This window comes from Bombus pascuorum, chromosome 6 (assembly GCF_905332965.1).
Source record: "Bombus pascuorum chromosome 6, iyBomPasc1.1, whole genome shotgun sequence".
In the NCBI taxonomy this organism is placed as follows: domain Eukaryota; kingdom Metazoa; phylum Arthropoda; class Insecta; order Hymenoptera; family Apidae; genus Bombus; species Bombus pascuorum.
Window position 1 is genome coordinate 9,125,328 of NC_083493.1, and position 19,481 is coordinate 9,144,808.

The following is a 19,481-nucleotide window of genomic DNA, read 5'->3' on the forward strand; positions in this document are numbered from 1 at the left end:
TAACATCGTCTTTCCCGAAATTTTAATACAAAGAGCAGGAAAGCGTAAGTAGTCAGGCATCGTGGTAACAGTTAATAGAATTTTCAACCGATTAAGTAACGAATTAAAGCTAAATACAATATTACATTACCATTTTCTATGACTTTATAATACGATTTATGAATATTAAGGGACCTTTCCATATTGTTGGATTACGTCGGATGATCGAGACTCTGCTGTCTATGTTTGATCACCGTAGTCACTCGTAACATGCAACGATGACTTCGTTGTCAGCGATTATGATATATTATAATCATCCACGCCAACGAAACACTTCTGTAAGATTTATTGTCGAAAAACTAAAGTCGGTAAAACTTTCTTTTAACAAATCCGCGTATTTGTCAATTTATAAATCCGATTATGTAAATACCTCTGGTAAGTTAGTTTAGATTTAAGAGCAGGAATTTTGTGTTATTTCCACGATAGAGAAATCGAAAGGTAGGAAAATGAAAATTTGACGCAGAACGATGAGTCGCGTCTCGACCAATTGCCATTCGATTCGCGTTGCGATATTATTTCGCGACTGGAACGTGCCTCGACCTGAATTGCCGCAGCTTCAGGCAGCCTCTCATCCCAGAGAAGTGCCCGTTGGGTATTTAAGAAGCATATTCCGTCCATTTGGCATTGTGCACCGTCGAATGGACACTTTCGAGCGTAGGGCGAGAGAGACTAGCCGAGATCGAAGGATCAAGGTATTGATCGTAAGCGGCTTGCCCCGTGGGGACTTTACCTTTGTGCTCGGAACCAGCTATTTGCTAGCTTCGTAAATTCACACCTTGGCATAATCGGAGTATCTGGAAAAGCTGGAGGCACTCGGCCATTAGAGTCGCGATATTTATACCGTAAGCGAGGCTCTGCCTCGTGCACGAGGTTCGCATAGGTACCAGCCACGTGATTGCGAGAAGCATTTTTCCAAAGTATTTTCGTATCGATGAAAAGTACATTTGAAATAGCCGTGTCTGTGTAATTTGAAATTTTTTAAATGGCTCTCCTTCGACAGCTTTTCTCTGTATAATTGCAGTGTCGTATTGCTTGAAACAGTTAGAGAGTTGCTGTCGCGAACGCTTCCATTGTATTCATTCAGCAAACAGAAACGTAAAAGCTTGGTCGGAAAACAGAAGCAAAATTCAGGTATCGCAAATGAAATTTTATCGCCAACAAAACAAACAAATCTACTTTTATCAAGCCGCGAGTGTGACTCGATATTGCAAGAGTTAAAAAAAAAAAAAAAAAAAAGGAACACTATGCAGCGTCATCTAAAATCTCCGTAACTTCGTAACTTGCGTTATCGCTTATACGTGAAATTAATATGTACGCGATATCGCGCTTCCTGCTCGAAGCTCTACGACCGTCATCCGGCCGATTTTTCCTCGTTATAAACTTGCTCGAGGGAAAAGCGCCATTTGTAACAGCAATAGGTAACCATGTAACCCCTGATTTGCCGTTTAAATCCGTGCTAGATCTCCGAGGGGCTTGGTAAAACGTGGCCATGGAAAAAGTCTGTTTTCTCTTCTATCATGGAGTTCGCGCGTAAATGCGTAACGTACGCGCTTAACACGCGCCTATGCACGCGTGTAAGTGTACGAGCTTCTCTCTTTTTCTCTCTCTTTCTCTTTCTCTCTCTTCTTCCCTCTTCTACGGGGGACTCCATAATGTAAGTTCATCGCGGGCGCGCTGATGCGTATGTAATCCCGTGGTGCTTACCGATACTATCGTGGGTTTTATTTTCATTATTCATTTGTTCGACCCGTTCCCCATGGATGGCCGGCAAGCTTACACGCGTAACCCCGTGTTTCTATGTTGCTTTAATCAGATAAAGCCCCGGAACGCCAAAAATCGCCGCACACTAAACCAGCCCTGCGCGCGGTTCTACTCTTTTCTTCTGTTCGCCAAAAGGAGAGCAGCTCTGATTTCCGACCCTCGACACCCGTGTTTCTTCGCGTTCTCCTTTTTGTCCATCGACTATCGCATCGTCGACGATTCCCTAACGTTTATCTTTCCCTTTACGACGAAGCTTTCGAAGGCGACACGAGCATTTTTGCCTAAGTTAGGTTGGCTCGTACAGGGAGAGACAGTTTCTCGTGAAATATATTTTGGTGGACGATACTTTGATTTTATTATACGAATTTTAGGTGTTGGATGGAATCGATCAAGTTATATCGCGCGATAGATTATGCTATTACGTTTCGGGAATTTTAGTTAGCTCGCGAAAGTATTAATTTCGGCGAAAATGTGTTATATACGAGAGAAGTGTATAGAGAAAAACAGTTGATTAGGTTTAAAGGGGAAATATACGCCGTTTACGAATGTAATTCTACGCAGACCGAACATAATTAATCATACTACGATGATACTGACTCTAACTCGTAATTCTTCTTTTACCACGTATTTTATACACTTACGTTTATACGTTCGCTTATCATGTTTGTAATCCAATCATTTATGATTAATGAAACCGAAGAGGAGGCGAAGAAACGAAAAATGAATAGCCGCCCGTGTATCTGCCACAAAATCCTTTAGATCGCCGTAAAACAATTTGCCACGTACAAATAAAACGAATGAACATGAATATTCAAAATTTTCGATCCACGTTTCCTACAAGATCTTTCATTTTTTCCACGAGTGCCATCACGCGAAGGATGGAATAGTAAAAAAATGAGAACGAAATTACAGCAACGAGATCGGCATCTCTGGTTGCGTTCGAAGCTGCGCTGGGTTTGAAGCCGTCGCGGCGGCTCCTTTTTTTCCGCGTTTCCGGCGGCCTCGGGCCGTTTCAAACAGTAGGCGGAATGTCGGAGGAAACGGGAGGCCGGCGGGAAACGAGAGCAGAAAGGAAACGGGCGAACTATCGGAGGTACGGTAATTAGCAGGTCAGCTTAGTTAATGCAAGAGCACCGGCTTAACGAATCGTAATGGAAAGTGTGATATTTCGAAAATACGTTTCACCGAGTGCTAAGTAAGCCGTGTACGCGTTTCATTAGCCTTCTATATACATCCGAGATTCATGTCGAATAAAACGAAATCGAAGGAATCGTTTAATCGCTCTTCCATCCACCAGTCATCCCCTTTTTCTTTCCTTCCAATTTACCTTCTCTTTAAAACTTCCTTTAAAACTTCAAATCATATTATATATAGCATGCGTAATTTCGGACATCGAGTGACTGTTTATTATTTTATTAATTTAACGTCGTTCTTTCTAAATTTGGATATTTCACGGTAACGAAGCTGTGAACGAGAAGTACAAACAAGTGTGAACCTTCTGAATGAAAATCTCCGTGAGGTGTAGCGTACAGAAGCGCGCAATAATAGACGAAAATCATGTAAAATGTAGCCAGAGCCTGTGCTATGTACGATTCAATCGGAAAAAAAGACTTCACTTAGGAATAAAAATTTATATAGTTCGCAAATCCGTCGGTGGTTACTGTTTAATGTTTCATATACGCAGGGAAGAGATTTAAACTGGCAGCGATAAACGGAATTGCAATTGAACCAATGAAATACTAACTGGTACACATCCGCTTCTCTCTTTCCGTATGCTTTGGTAGAACGAAACAAATGCAGTTGAAAAACTGTAATTCCACTTAGAGAAAATAGTAACGTTGAATATGTAAAAAATGTGTGGATCGTTAACGGGTTGATCTTCTCTTTTTCGCAAAATTTGTTACCTTTTTAATCCACGACGTCGACCAATTTTATTCTTCTTTTCTTTGCTTCCTCCCTTTATTTCTTGCTTCTTTTTCCATCGAAAATATCGGCAGGGCTATCGAGGCGTCTTAAGGGAGGATCTCGTATTTACTTGTGCCGGAAACACGATATTCCCGATACCCCGGGACCTGGGCTACCCACGTGTTTTACGTTGACCGTTAAAATTTGCTTCTCCGCGCTACTCGCGACATCCCGTGCCTCCGACGCTGGTAGGCAGTGTATTATTTTTCCGCTGGCTCGCCAAATTGGCTCGCACGGATTCGATCTCGAATTACGGACACTCGATATTGCCGCGCAAAACTTGCAGCATCCTCGTCCGGTCTCGACCATCTCGCTGTGGAATATCCAAAAAGGAGTACCACAATGTCCCATTGAGCGCGGATCGGTATAATCGAGCCGGGCCCCCGATCTCGTCTTGCTTTTCGTCCGATCGAACCACCCGTAACTCGGTTCGTCGATTTTCACGCGGCCCTAAACTCTAATGCAATTGATGGTTCTTTATTCTTTTAGCTTAGTATTTAAATTGGTAAATTTATAAAGAAAGCATGACGATCGAGTGACGTATAAAAAGTACACAGGGTTGCGATTATTAATAATATTAACGCGTTAGTTATCCCTTGTCCATATCTTTTTTTTACCAAATACATGGTACTTATCGTTTTGTTCTCTCTTTTTCGGTGTCTTTCGATGATATACAAACCCAAAAACATGACAGTCCCTACAGCATTAATCAGAATCTTCACGTACAAAACGATTGAATCAGCGTGATCTGTATTCATACGAGCCGTTTAATGCAAAATTGATATAAGTCAATTTTTTGCCCATTTGATCCAACACCACATCTCGAAAGAGTAAGTTTCATTCTGCTTCGCGCAGAAATGGCGTAAGTATATGTTCGTTAATTTGCCGATGGAGTTAGAGGAACAAGTGAGAATCGCTCACTCGGTCCATCGCAGAATATTTACTTTATCCCTCATTGTCCAGTGATCAACCTTCTTGACTTGTATCACTTTTGCATTAAACGGCACGTACGTATCAGTGACGGTAAAGGTACCATACGTAAAGAGAGAATTTTCTCTTTTTGCTTAGATATTGGAATACGTATGTATATTTTGATAAACGAAAGCAAATTAATTAAAAAGAGAATCCGGTCATTATCCACTGACAATATCATCTGTCAATAAAAAGAAATCCACATGGATATCGGAATTTTGATAGCTACTATCAACTATGTAGTCGTTCAGGCTAATTTTAAACGTCGAAGCATGCAAAATTAGTATCTGTTACAATTTCTTCATTTTTCCTCCGTATCTCTTCGAGATACTCAATCAGAACGATATTCACCATGGCAAATATTCACGTAAAGTGCTTAACATTTCACGTAGCTTCAGCGAATCGTGTAATCGTGTAATAGAATTCGCGTGACGTTAAAGTCTACGAAATTCGTATCTCGAATGGCTTTTGCTAACACGAGTTTCGTTTGGAATATAAAGGAAGGAAAATTATTAATTGTTACAACAGAGAGATTAGACTCGACCAGTTAAAAATTAAAACAACCAATAATTTTGAACTCTTAGAAAGAAGAATTAATTTCTTAATTCTTCGACTTGAATTTGACAGCGTTAAAATACCTAACATACGTCGTGGTTTTCTCATTGACCATACTTCTCTCTTAGCGTAATGTGCTCTTCCATATGGAAGGCTCTCCGTCCGTGGTCCGTAACCCAATAGGCTTCCCGTAGGAAGATCATACTTCGGTACAAAGGCTGATCGCTACATCGCACGCGATCACGATGCACGTCATGGAAACTGACGATCTTCATAGCACCATTTGCTCGCTCGTCCTCTGCCACGCCAATATCGCACTCCCTTTTGGAACAAAGTGCACGTCTTCAACACATTTTCTGTATTTAACAAGATGAACCCTGATGTCGTCGAATTTTTCGCTTCGTTTATAATTTGTACAACAAACTGTATCGATCATCTTCGTTCTTCCGTTTTCCTATCCAAATTGATATATCCATATAATATACTTTTTGTGTTTGAAAACTTCTATGCGCTTCGACATTGGATAAATACGATACTATAATTGTATATAATAGTAGCATTGGGTTGGCAACTAAGTGACTGTGGATTTTGTCAATATCACCTATTGACAATATTTTCTTGAAAGATTACCATCTTTCTTATTCTCCTACTTTACGTAACAAAACAAATGATCGTAACGCTCTGGTCTTCTTCTCGAATTTAACATCGGTATAATTTTGTAGGTTTAAAAATTTGTATATAATTAGACTTGGCGTAAGTTTAACGCTATAATTATCGGTATCATTGTTTCAGAAGTTTCTTACTCGTGTATACTGTAAGGCTGCGCAACAAATTCTATCAATGATATTATTGATTCTGTTTTACTTGTTGAATCTGGTATCGGTTTATCAGGTTTCATGATCGTGAACTTTTACATCATCGAATATGCAATTAAGTAAATCCGAAGCTACCAGCTTCTTCGATTTTTCTTTAAACGAGAACAAAACAGAGTACTCGACTCTTTCTTTTTATTTCCATGCTGACTTAAAAGCACATCGTATAAAAAATATTCTTCGGCTCGAATTGCCGGCAAAGGGGAAGTAACCCCATAGAATCTCAATTAATATTTGAACAAAAAAAGAATATACGCGAATTCGTCGATGCGTGGAATCATGTTGGAGGCCGCGCGGCTACCATCGCGGAGGATCTTTCAGAGGAAATGAGCCATCCACTGCTTTGTATCCATTCTCTTTTGTACCGCGGACATTTCGTTTCGAAATCGATGAGAAGTGGCGCGGTAAAGGGTTTCGAAAAATACGACGATACGTGCCGACAAAAAGACGTTTTATTCGATTCACAAAGAAGTCCCACATTGTTGGCTGTGCCACTCCAGGCGATGCCCGTGCACTCCACGTTGCTACGGTGTTTCGAGGTTCAAGGGATGCGCTAGAATCGGCCTGTACGTTGCCTCCTGTATTTACGGCTCGTTTTTCCGCGTTTCGACGCGTGGCGATTCGATACAAAGCCTATTGATGCTCACCCGCTGTACAATGTTACTCGTTAAATCTATTTATATATGAAGACATCGTTAATTCCTCGTCGTTTCCTGTTTCACGTTGTATATAGAAAGGTATAGAAAATTAGCTGTAAAGGATGTTTCAACATTGGCGACGCTCGATGATCGATGAAATTTTATCGGGCAACGAGAAACAAGCGTTAATCAATGAAAGTTCGCGAACTTTCTCGCCAAGATATCGATATCTGTACAAAATGTTCAAAACATTAACGATACGTGCGATTCATACTTCGACGCCTTCAAATTGATATATTCCTGTGGATTAGATTAGCTTCTGCAACTTAAGCTTCTTATGCTAGGTTTTAGATACCAACTTTGTATATAATTTTCAACATGAACGTATTGTACGAGTAGACAGACGATTGGTTCTTTATACAAAGATAAATTAAGAGTGCAGGATAAAGTTTGTTTCATGTAAACTTTTGTATACGTATGTGCATTTACATGGCTCAGATAGTCATTAATCAAATTTCTCTTTCTGCCTTTTCGGATCCAATAGCTCGTAGAAGTTGCGTGGCCAGATTTCACAAAAAACAATAACCGTATCTTACAATTAACCACATGCACGTTATTGGTTGGTTGGCATTCGGAAGAAATGCGGGTCTTATTGACCAATTTACCAGCAACGTACAGTACTTAATTACATATTGAAGATTGATTTCTTTGAGAATTTTTTGTTGCAAAAATTGTATTTTATTCCGTGCCTTTTATTTATTTTTGCGTAAGAAATTACCACTCCTCCTTACTTTCAAACTATACCTTATATATAAAATCATTCTTCGACCGCCACTAAAATGACTTCCCAATCTTGAAACATCCTATATGTTATTTTGTACGGAACTCGGTTAGATTCGTGGAACCAGACTTAAGTTCCTAGCTATGGTCTTGTTCCTTTGTCGAGAAACTGTATCGCTTATCCTAAGTTAATACATTTCTAGTATATCGTTCTTCCGTGTTCATTCACTCGTCGTTTCGTTCGACCGCTTCGTTGGCCGCCAGGATTCTCACCAAATCGTTGGAGGACTCGTCGACGTTCGTGTAGGTGACCGTGTCCCGGTTCTTTCGCCTGATGTCCCAGTGACCGAGCGGTCGTCTCAACAGGAAAAAGCCCGCAGCCAAGACAATTGCCACGACCAATATAAAAATGCAGGCCCACAACACTGGATGTAGCATCGCTGCATCGTCCTCGCATTCCAGCTCGTGACTTGGTATCTCGCTTAGCTGTCTATTGGAGTGTTGTTCAGGAGTTCTGCACCTGTGACAGAGATGAAGCAGTTGTATTTTCTGTATAAACTCGATTCATCGAAACGAAATTTTAGATAATCTAAACTCGAGCTATATCGTGCGAATGAAAAATGATAGATAGAATGATTGACAAACTCCAATTATATCGATTGTTTATACTCTGCTAAATTTAGGTAAAGGAAGTTCTACCATAGTAAAGAAAAATATCTTTTGACTGGGTTTTAAATATGTTAGGTGAATGGAGGAAAATAATTTTCCATATATGTGATAAGGTATTGAATATTATAGCAGAGTATTAGCTTAAGTAGCATGTAAATGTGTTAAAAGATTAATAAAAAAATAATTTTAGTAGTAGCAGAGACATCTATACTAAATTCGAAAAAGCCTTTGCTATTTGCTGCTCGATGCTTCAAACTATCGGCTGTTATTCGATGAAAAGTTTACGTAGAGTGCTCGGGAATTTTTACTTACTTAATTTGTGGACTAAGAGCCTTCGTAGCGTTTAATATATTGAGCCATTGCATTTTACAGTCGCAATGCCAAGGATTGTTTTCGAAGCTCAAAATCAGTGGTCTCTTTATTATCGACATGAGGTTGTAATCCAAGGTTCTCAGTCCGCAGTTGCTTACCGAGAGCCGTCGCAGTCGTGGTAGAAGATGATCGGTATATGGGATCATTTTTAAGGACATTAATGTTCTCGAACCATCTAAAGACAGTATTTCTAAACTGGTCAAGTTTTCGAAATCATTAAGTAATAATTCTCTCAGATTTTGCATGTTATTCAGTTTCAGTTCTCGTAAGTGAGGCAAATAAACGTCTCGTAATCGTGATATATGAGTGTTGGACAAGTCGAGCTCTTTTAGATTGACTGGTAGCGATGGAATCCTACTGATGGGATTCATCGATAAATCTAGGGTAGATAAGTTAGTTAGCGTTTTGAAAAACTCCGAGGAGAAATACGACGACGATACGTTGCTCAAATTCAAATATTTCAGCGCCTTTAAGTTCCAGAAAGCGTTTTCATGGATTCCATCGTTGATCGGATTGTTGGCTAACGTAAGATATTCCAAAATCTAAAAGACACGAATCGTTTACAGTATATTCATTTTTCAATTTGTATATTATATAATAAGAAGCAGTTACTTTGAAATGCTCCAACATAGTTTCGTTAACGATAGATAGTTTGTTCGACGAGAGATCGAGTATCTTGAGCTTCGGGATTCGATCGTTGAAGGCATTGTCGTCGATATATTCGAGTTTGTTATGGCTGACGTTTAATACGCGTAAATTATACTCGTCTTTGCAAAGGAAGAAAAACCTTTGAAGATGATTCTGCGACAGATCCAATATTTCCAAACTTGCAAGGTTAGTAGAACAGTCAAGGAAACTGTCAAATTCGTTCTTCCTTAGGATGAGATCGGTAACTTCTTGCAGATTAATCTGTGACTGAATCTTCATGAAAAAGTCTTCTTTCTTCAAACCACGCTCGGACAGATCCACCTGCGATGAGAAGAAAAAGAGAAATAAGATTTCAAAGAAACATTATTCCTGCATGAAGTGAGGAGAAAAATAAACGGAAAATTTCGACGTTGTTCCTGCATGTGTCATTCGCGCCAATTTTAAGTGATACGAGGAAACGAATTTTGGCGCGTCGTTACGTCACAGTAAGTGCCATTACAATTTAAAAAATCGCGGCCTATCATGATACAATGCAATATAATATATAATCCTCCATACGTAATTATTTAAATCATCATCAAACGACCAATAAAATCGTTATTGATGCCACATACAAATATTATAACAACGAACAACGTACAATGCAAAATACAAAATTACTACGTATCGTACACAATGAATAAGTAAAAAAGTTGTGTAAACAAGCGATTCGGGGAGCGAAATTAAAAAGAAATGTCACCAAACGGTTCGCGAATCGTTATCAGATCAAGTGTCAAAAAGTCGCGTGTATAGACCCACCAATTTCTTCGAGGTCGTGGAAGCAATTAAAATGAGGATTGTGATAGCCCTGAGCCACATTGTCCAGGTGGTGGATGAGTATGTGGTACACAGATAGACGTGATGGAATTTTGATTTCGTTTAAATCGATCACGTCGGGACCGTCTAGTTTCAACTATGCCTCTCACACAACGATCCGATGGAATGGCAACGAATTCATCCGCGGCATACTCTGCTCATGATTACAGTGCCGAATTAAGAGGGGATCAGGAGGGGCCTCAACATCCTGATGCAGTTGCTTGACCGATTTCCCTCTTTTTCGCGCCGTATTTTATAAGTTTTATTGCTCTATGGAAATCTTTCAGCGATATTCGAACCACTTATATTTTATTATACTTTAGAATTTTATTTATTTTATTATTTTATTACTTTACTTATACCTTGACTTTTAAAAATGATTTAGTTTTCTTCACATCACATAAAGTGTAAACTTCGCTTGCAATAAATTTAGTTGCAAGTAAAAAAGAGTCAGGTCGATAATTATTACGAAATTAATCGATAATCATGACGAAAAACTTTCCAATTATTTAATACTTCGTGGTAATTTTCAGTAATAATTTTTGGTTTGTTGCCAATGATAAAATATAAGTATCGTGTTCCTTAAAATTTGAATTATTCAGTCGAATCCTTCTCATGATATTATTACATCTATTAATATCTATACACTTTTCATTCGATATTTCAGTTAAAATTTGTCATTGAGTTTCTTTTTGAATTTTCAATTTCTTTTCAATTTTTCTATCAAGTTTTCTACACCATGGTCACGTTTATTAAACGACTTGCACAACGCTGCCGGCGAACGTGAAATGTAAAAAAAATTCTTCAAATGTCCTTTCGAATGGATTCACAGGGCGCGCATCGTGTTAATCCGTTCTCGAACAGTTCAGAATCCGAAAGGCTAACGCACCACTTTTTCGATAAAGCGAGATTACGTCCCCGATCCGCTCTTATGATCTGCCCTGCGTTTGCTTTTTTCTTCCCATTAATCACGTGTTTTTTCAATTAATTTATATTCGCACTACGATATCGCGCGACAAAACTTATTGCCATTAAACGCGGGACAATTTAAAAAAAAAAAATATCGGATGGAGGTAGAGGAAAGAAACAGGAATGGTTGGCATATGACGATACACCATTAATATCATTGTACTCGAATGCACGATTAATTATTAGATAGTCGACGGAAACGTTGAAGCATATCTGGTTAACTCCCAACGTCGCGATAAAGTTGGCTCCACCAAGCATGTAGACTACGATAATGCGTTGCGCTATAGTCTTATTGCAATTAATATAAAGTTGAATGCTTTTTGTTTCATGCCTGTGATACGACTCATCTTTTGGTGATTTTTTCTTTTTCTTTTTCTCCTTCCAATTTAAAATCTTATATCAGCAATGAACATTTTTTTCATCTTGAAAGTGTAATACTAAAGGCGAATAAGATAAGATTTAATATCTCTTTTACTAGGGTATTACAAATTGTTGTAATTAGAGACATATGTAATACCATTTAATGGGTTGATTTGTCAGAGATTGTAAGTTTAGACCATCATGTCTTTTAATTTATTTGAGTATCAACTTTAAATATATTATGTAAGATCATCGAGTTAGAATTTTAATCGTTGAAAGGCTAATATAGTTTATTAGGAAAGTCTAGCGTACGATATTGAACGTACAGATATTGGCTATCGATTGGAAAATCCATCTTGGGAAATCTATCTTGGAAAATCAATTGCGTAAATATAATATAAATGAAACAGTTTGTCAAGATTCGGGCATATCTTATATAGTATTCGCGCCAGCGATGAATTATTGCCGCCAAGATGTGTGATATACGTATATATAACAACAAATACTTTAATATTTTTGACGCGTGTACAATAACAGTGGCAAGAGGGTCGTTCACTTTTTTGGAGTTTGCGGTGTGCTTGTCGCTTTGAATACCAACGGATTCGATACTCGGAATATGCTCGGTAACATTGTAGCTAGGGTACCAAATACTTCCTCTGACATTCCCTAGAGAATACAAATATTTGATTAAAAAGTTGTTAATTAGATAGAACTATCATTTGTTGTATTACATCTTTCGGATTTAAATTAAATCACCTTTGGTACCAGAAATTGCAGATTCTTCAATTCAGCACCACCCCAAGATGCCATTTCTATCATGAATCCTTTTACACACTTGAAAACTAATTCTGCTCTCTTTGTACACCACGCAACAGTCATATCCTAGGATAATAAAATAAGATTTATAATTTAATATTATTAATCATTTACTATAACTATATAATATTTCTCAACAAAGTATTAGTACAGAGATTATTTTTTTTAAGTGAAATATACCTCCGACATTTCATGAACAAGAAGTATTGGAATAGTTAGAGTGGTTACATCGTTGCAACAAGCAGTTTTTAAAATATTTCGTAATCCTAAAATGGCCGGGTGCCTCGAATTGATATCCCCTGTAAATTAAATAAAAACTCTTATCAACATAATCTGTAGTGAAATAAATACATATTTATTACTTACCAGATCGCAATGAATCGTTTACTACCATGTGGAAAATTACATGAACTTGCGCTAAATTCGAATGCCTCGTAATATAAACATCGCCTGTTTGTAAACTTTTGCTGCCCGTTGATCTTTTTGTCTGTAGAAAAAAGATGCATTTAAACTGAATTGGATGAGATATCAATATCTAATTTCTTTTTAGTTTACTTTTACGTACTTGTGAATCGTTTCCTTCTTTGTGATGCGCTTGCCTCCAGGCAACAGCATCCTTCACATCCTCTCGAATTTTTTCTAGTTGTTCATCGATTGGTGGGAAATGAAACTCTGTCGTTAATTGACATATTGAACATAATTCTAAAAGAAAATTTAATTGTTAATAAGATATGTATAATCGAAAATTAGCACTTGTTAATTTAGTGCTCAACAAAATAACGCGATACCTTTCGTTATTCCCGAATAACTTCCTAAATGATTGTCGCTCAACAATACTAATCCGCATAAATCATTAGAATATAATCCAAGAGCAGTCTGTAGTCTTTGAGGCGTTGGATCCATTCTATTTTAAAAGAAATGAAATGCTTTTTTTCAAACTAAATTTAAATACAAGGTAATCGTAGTTTTTCTTTCTTTTTTTTTTGTTTTTTTTAATTTACCAACCCAGACTCGCTCTTTTTTGTTCTACAAAAATCTAAAACATCGCCTGTCAATATACGTATATTGTGCATCTGTTTCATCTGGGAACCCAAATGTATGGTGAAACTTTCTTCCAAAATAGGATATTCAGCCGTGTTCTTCTCTTCGCTATGAACAAAATTGTCCAATGCTGGTCGTATCGGTGGCATCGTCAGAATTGGAGAACCTCTAATAGTCATATAATCTATAATTACCAAGTCCATATCGCATGTCTATTCGTTATATTTATATATACGTACACTGGAGTCGGCAACATGTTAGTTTGCTGTTCTTCGAGTAACCTCATGATCCAGTTACGATATTGTCGCCTTTGTTCTAATTTCAGTGCGTCAACTCTTGACCCCCAATGACCTTGCAATAAACTTTGTTCCTCAAAATGTCGTCCCGCCATCTCGTTTATAGATTTTTCGGTAGAACCAGCTTCGAGAGCTTCTACAGCGACTCGCATCTCCTCAGTTTGCCTAAAATTCATTTTTCTGATGTTTCTCTGTTCTCTTCTTTTTTTCATACATTCGTGAAATAAAAACGAGTTATTTGAGTTTCAAAATCAATATTGGATCACTTGTATTTGTACAATTACAGGTCAAAACAAAAATATTAAAATGTCAGAAAATTTTAATTGAAGCTCTACTTTTATTTATGTTAGATAGAGATGAGTAAATTGCATTTCAGTTTTTATATTCTGTAAATGACATTCATGCATATCACTATCATTATAATCAAAAGATATAGTCCGGAAATAGGGAGCATAGAGTACAAGGTTAAATTATAAAAAAATTACTGTTGACTTATATTGAAGCTGTTAATAATCTACATGAAAGGTCAATGCAAGTGATAATTTATATTACATGAACTGCTGTGTATAATATAAATAAATATTAGTATATGAATGTAGTCTTTATTTTGTAGTGTAATATATAAGCAGAAGAATGTAAAAAATAATATGTACAAAGCATTCTGTACAACATAATACAATATTGCTACTAACTTTTGAGTAAGTTGTTCATACTGAGAGTCTCTCATCTGAATAACTTCAGTTACTTCTCTTCCATGTTTATGTTCCGCTTGAAGGATAGGTTCTAATGATGGAGAGTGTACCAATCTATGATATGCAACAGCAAACAATTCTTCATCCGTTGTTCCAATAGGATCAGCATATTCTACTGTCTTCTGCTTATAGATTTTTTCCCAGTTTTTTATAATATCTTCAATATCTAAGGTCCCAGATTTTGCATTTTCAAGAGCTTTTTCTGCTTTCTCATCATAAAATTCTAAAGTTAATGTTTTAATAGTATGCTCCAGTGATTCCAATAAGTCTAATTCCACATAGCATGGCAATTTAAAAGATGACATTATACGGTGCATAAGTTCCTTGACATTTCCACGATAAGGTATCTTTAATGGAACTTCCAATACATATTCCTGGTTTGTAGTACATGTTGGAAATTTATATATAAATGTTTTCTCTATATACTCATCTTCAGGCATATTCATATCTTCTAGAATAGTTTTTCATTATACTTTACAGGCCAGATATTTATTTTCTAAAGAAAGAGAGATAGAGAGAAAGAAATCTTTAGTTGGTTTTTATAAAAGAAATTATATAAAAAAAAATTAACTTAATTTAACATTTAACTCTTAAAATATCAGGAATAATAAAGAGGAAAGTCAGCTTATTTCTCTGTAGTCAATAATGTTTTGCAGAGATCTGCTTTCACAATATTCAGGTCATAAGGTCAACGATAAGTTATAGAAACACCTCTGATTGCACTTCTTATCTATAATATATTAAAAACAATTATTTTCATGTATTAATTGTAATGGCTTTAGATTTGGCTTTCAGATAAACTTGTTATCAAACGCATATAAATCCGAGATTACTCTTATAAAAAAGTCAATTAAAAACATGCAACAAGTAATTTTAATGCAATTAAAAATGTTTATAATAAAATTCGATATCAAGCATTTTTAAGTGTATTTTGTACACTGTGTCATGTGCAATTTTTTGAAATAAATATGTTTTTCAACTTTTATTACCGACTTATGAGGGCGCTAGTAGAAAGGTCTTTGGGTTGTTTATAAATAATTATTTCGATGAACGTACCATTGATTAATGATTTAAAACTCTAACAACATTTATTTTAGATTCCCATGGAATGTAAATGCTTTTAAAAATATATGTAAAACAGCAGATATCATATTAAATTGATATATTTGCTACATCTCCCTACTTATGACTACTAATCTAAACCTTGAAAATTATACTTGCAAGATGTTTATATTTTCGAAGCTAGCTAGCCTTGCCTTGTCAAGCGTGTTGTCACGTGGAAAGCTTGTTTCTGTTTTGTTTCAAGCAAAACATTCTAAACGAACAAACGAAACACACACATAACAGTCGTTGAAACCATTTAACGCCCTCCAATCATTTGATCACCAGTTCGACCAACCTAAACATTATTTATATCGTTTAAGTATGTATGGAATATGTTGTTTACTGCGTTATATTTTGAACATATAGAATTAAGAAACAAAATTTTGTTGGGTAAATTCATCACATTAAGTATTCTAATGTATTGAGTACTGGATGACTGTCGCCTGTTCTTATTATTTGAATTAATATATTGTTACGTTGGCTGCATTCTACGAGACGTAAACGTCGGCGAAATTTTAGATCGTGATTTTGGCGGTAGTAGATTTTCAAGTAGTAAATCACATTTTTGAATATGGTTGGAGACAAAAGTCAAAATGTAGAACTAACAGATCATGAAGCTGAATTATACGATAGACAAATTCGATTATGGGGTTTAGAATCACAGAAACGGTAAGTAAAATACAATCTAACCTAAAACTTCTGAAGTTTCAAAATACAATATAAGTTATTGTTTTATACAATTAATTAAGAAATACAATATATATTTAAATATCAATATATATTTAATTACCGGGATATAAACATTCGATTTATAAGTGTTTTTGAGTTGATGTGTAATATTAAACAATTATAGGTTACGAGAGGCGAAAATTTTATTAATAGGCCTAAATGGATATGGAGCAGAAATAGCAAAAAACATTATTTTAGCAGGTGTTAAAGCAATCACATTTTTGGATCATAGGAATGTAACAGTTCAGGACCGGTGCTCACAATTTTTAGCACCGAGAGAATTACTTGGAAAAAATGTAGGTAAACAAATAACTTCAGATATAGAGGAAGGTATATTATTTATATGAAAATCATGTTTATAGAGGGCTGAAGCATCTGTGCAGAGAGCACAAAGCCTAAACCCTATGGTTCATGTAGAAGCAGATAAATCTAATGTTGACGATAAACCAGATAAGTACTTTAGCAAATTTAACGTAGTCTGTGCAACTCAATGTACTATTACGCAAATAAAGAGGATTAACGAGGCATGTAGAAAACATAATACTAAGTTCTTTACTGGAGATGTATGGGGATCGCTAGGTTATACTTTTGCCGATTTAATGACTCATGAATATGCAGAGTAAATAAATTTCTAAATCAGGTTTTTGGAAATGGTTTTATTAATGTATGTAAGTTATTAAAAGCAAGAATTATTTTATTTCACAGAGATGTAGTACAAACAAAGAAAATACAAATCTCGGAAAGCGGTGAACCTATGCAAAAGGACAAATTTGAAAATATTGTTGTAACTGAAAGACACGTAGACACTTTTGTACCTTTTAAATCAATTTTAAATATTACAAAATCTTCTCTTCCGAAAGATTCAGAAATGTATTATATGATATTAAGTAAGTGTTTTGGAAAAAGATTTTTATAACACTAAGGACATTTTTATATTATCTATTCTTATTTTAGTAATGCTCAATTATCGTGAAAAGTATGGCAAAGACCCATTGCCCAGTGAAAGAGGTTGTGAAAATTTTGCGGCTGAAGCTGCAGCAATTATTAAAAAATACGATCTTGAGGACAAAATAAATCATTTAGTCCAGTATGTATTAAAAAAATTGTTATATTATTTAAAAAGTTTAACGTTTTATCTATTAAAAACTATATAGTAAAATTTATTATTGATTCAGGGGTGATTTATACGCTCAAATTAGTCCAGTGTGTGCCATTGTTGGAGGCATTATGGGTCAAGAAATAATTAAAACAGTTTCACAAAAAGGTACACCACATAATAATTTGTTTGTTTTTAATCCAGATACATTGTGTGGAAAGATTTTAAGATTAGGTCAGTCATAATAATTTTGCAGGGTGGTATGTTTCAAGTGCTCTTTTGTATTATCAACTATTTCATAATTTCTTATCCCATGTTTTATTTAATAAGAATGAAATAAATTTGCTAAAAAATAAAGAAAGATACTATTGTGTTACAGCTATGTTCCTTTATGCTTTATTCTTCTTTAATGAGAAGTTAGAATCCACAAATAATTCAATATTACGTGTAATCACATTATCATAAAATGTCACAAATTCTTTATACATTTATTTCAGGAAAGAATAGTTTTCGAGGCTTTCCTGGCATATATTTTTGATTCAGGATTTCTTTCACTTCGAATTACATTACACTTCTTATATCTCGCTTCAAAACCGAAAAGAACATATCGCTCGAGTTTTGGAGCTGTAATTGCTAATTGCCGAGGTTTCCAATGTACATATTAAATATATGTTGCATTTCCATGTTCTTCATTTCATGGCATATAAAAGTCAAATGCATACGTAAATGTAGTTTATCACAGCTCGCACGGGTTCTAAGATATTTTTGTTCAACGTGTACAATCCTTGGAAACGAAGGGGTCGTCGCGTGTACGTGGAAATATGACTCACTTTCCCGGCTTCCGCCGGGGCAATTTGTGACCCGCTTTGCGGATTTTTTTCGTGTCCTTTCGCGTGGAAAACGCGGTGGGAAACGTGAAATGGAAATTGAAAAATTGGAAAAGGGGGAGTCGAGTTGGAGCACGGCTCGTTATGCTTTATCGGCTCGCTCGATATTACCTCCGTTGCCGCGACAATCTCTTTTTATGTTTCGACATTATTTAAAACGTTGTACCCTTTCGTGCAATCTCCCTGATGAAATCCCATCACTTTTCAATGTCCAAGTTTAATCGACTTTATCCTACGAGAATTTCAACAAAGTCTCTAAATATATACAATATACAGGGTATTTCAAAGAGTAGAAAGAATCGATTGTATGTGTTGATTGAGGTTTATTTTCCAAGTTATTTAATTCTGCGGGCATGTGTATAACATTTTACCTATTTCACCCTCTTTTACGTTATTCATATCCATCCATATTCATTTTCTTTTTTCATAGATTCTTTTAATTTTCGTTGCTATCTCTATTTTAGCGATGGTAATCAAATACTGTACCGTGTTAGATATTTGATATTTATTTTACCCTAACACCATAAAAGATGTAATAAACATGAACAGCGTCACCAAGTCTGATAAGTACGGAGAAACGGAGCACGTCTCCATTATTTATACCCGTCTATTTATTTCTCTCGTACGCTGTCTCAACTTTCGTAATTACTTTTTTCTTGATGAGTGTAATCAGATATTTCACTATATTATCTAACCCAATCCGAAGAGATTTAATAAACACGAACAACGACATGAAATCTGATAGGTATAGACAAGTTATCCAACATCAAATTATTTAATTACGCGATGATCCTGCGCCAAGCTTTTTCTGCATTGCTTTCGCGCGAAGTATCATACCTTGCTTCCTTGTCCGCGCATATCAGTTTCGTACGTAGGTGCTTGAGAATCGATTCGTTTTTCACCGAAGAACTATGACGTATCGTCTTTTCCCATGGACACGATGTCGCGTGTCCCAATGATCATCGCGAACGATCGTATGTAAACGCGAGGAATTAGCTTGTCAAATGTTCCTCGTGTATATCCTTATCCTTCTCCTCCTCCTCTTCAATTACAGGTACTTACAGGCATGTACAATCGGGTTCCTTAACGATGCGTGCACGTGCTTTCACGGCTGTCGAATTATCTTTCACGAGGCGCTTTCACTCGCGTGTCTCCTGCTCGTTGAAAAACCATTAACTCAGCCGAAACTCGTATACGAACTGGTCACCCTTGCTTCCCTTAATTCGCGTTGGTACGCTCCTTCGCGTTCGCTCTGCTGGTCCAGACTAGGTTGAACCGTTACGTGACTGATGTGCCGTCACATGT

The 19,481-nt window shown here is 36.3% G+C and overlaps 3 protein-coding genes and 1 long non-coding RNA gene across 6 annotated transcripts; 2 read left to right on the forward strand and 2 right to left on the reverse strand.

Moving 5' to 3' along the window:
• Nucleotides 1-6,598: 6,598 nt before the first annotated feature.
• Nucleotides 6,599-10,207, reverse strand: LOC132908018 (leucine-rich repeat neuronal protein 1-like). Its single transcript, XM_060961546.1, has 4 exons — nucleotides 10,070-10,207; nucleotides 9,236-9,592; nucleotides 8,564-9,165; nucleotides 6,599-8,102 (listed from the first exon to the last, which is right to left on the reverse strand). Exons 1-4 carry the CDS (start codon nucleotides 10,127-10,129, stop codon nucleotides 7,808-7,810), a joined length of 1,314 nt encoding a protein of 437 aa, XP_060817529.1. The 5' UTR covers nucleotides 10,130-10,207; the 3' UTR covers nucleotides 6,599-7,807.
• Nucleotides 9,091-10,113, forward strand: LOC132908028 (uncharacterized). Its single transcript, XR_009658293.1, has 3 exons — nucleotides 9,091-9,188; nucleotides 9,271-9,457; nucleotides 9,527-10,113. It is a non-coding gene; the product is annotated as an uncharacterized LOC132908028 (long non-coding RNA).
• A 1,438-nt stretch (nucleotides 10,208-11,645) lies between the features above and the next one.
• LOC132908016 (protein C12orf4 homolog) lies at nucleotides 11,646-19,461 on the reverse strand. Of its 3 annotated transcripts, none has more exons than XM_060961543.1 (10): nucleotides 19,239-19,461; nucleotides 14,301-14,856; nucleotides 13,552-13,773; nucleotides 13,277-13,480; nucleotides 13,060-13,175; nucleotides 12,837-12,973; nucleotides 12,638-12,758; nucleotides 12,452-12,570; nucleotides 12,212-12,337; nucleotides 11,646-12,121 (listed from the first exon to the last, which is right to left on the reverse strand). In XM_060961543.1, the coding sequence occupies exons 2-10, from the start codon at nucleotides 14,804-14,806 to the stop codon at nucleotides 12,008-12,010; spliced, it is 1,665 nt and encodes a 554-aa protein (XP_060817526.1). In that variant the 5' UTR covers nucleotides 14,807-14,856; nucleotides 19,239-19,461; the 3' UTR covers nucleotides 11,646-12,007. The 3 variants fall into 3 exon arrangements, with proteins under 3 accessions (XP_060817526.1, XP_060817524.1, XP_060817525.1); XM_060961541.1 differs by having other exon boundaries at nucleotides 19,014-19,461; XM_060961542.1 differs by lacking the exon at nucleotides 19,239-19,461 and adding an exon at nucleotides 15,617-15,759.
• On the forward strand, nucleotides 15,788-17,667 carry LOC132908023 (SUMO-activating enzyme subunit 1). Its single transcript, XM_060961551.1, has 6 exons — nucleotides 15,788-16,133; nucleotides 16,318-16,489; nucleotides 16,556-16,812; nucleotides 16,899-17,080; nucleotides 17,148-17,280; nucleotides 17,369-17,667. Exons 1-6 carry the CDS (start codon nucleotides 16,036-16,038, stop codon nucleotides 17,532-17,534), a joined length of 1,008 nt encoding a protein of 335 aa, XP_060817534.1. The 5' UTR covers nucleotides 15,788-16,035; the 3' UTR covers nucleotides 17,535-17,667.
• Nucleotides 19,462-19,481: the final 20 nt, after the last annotated feature.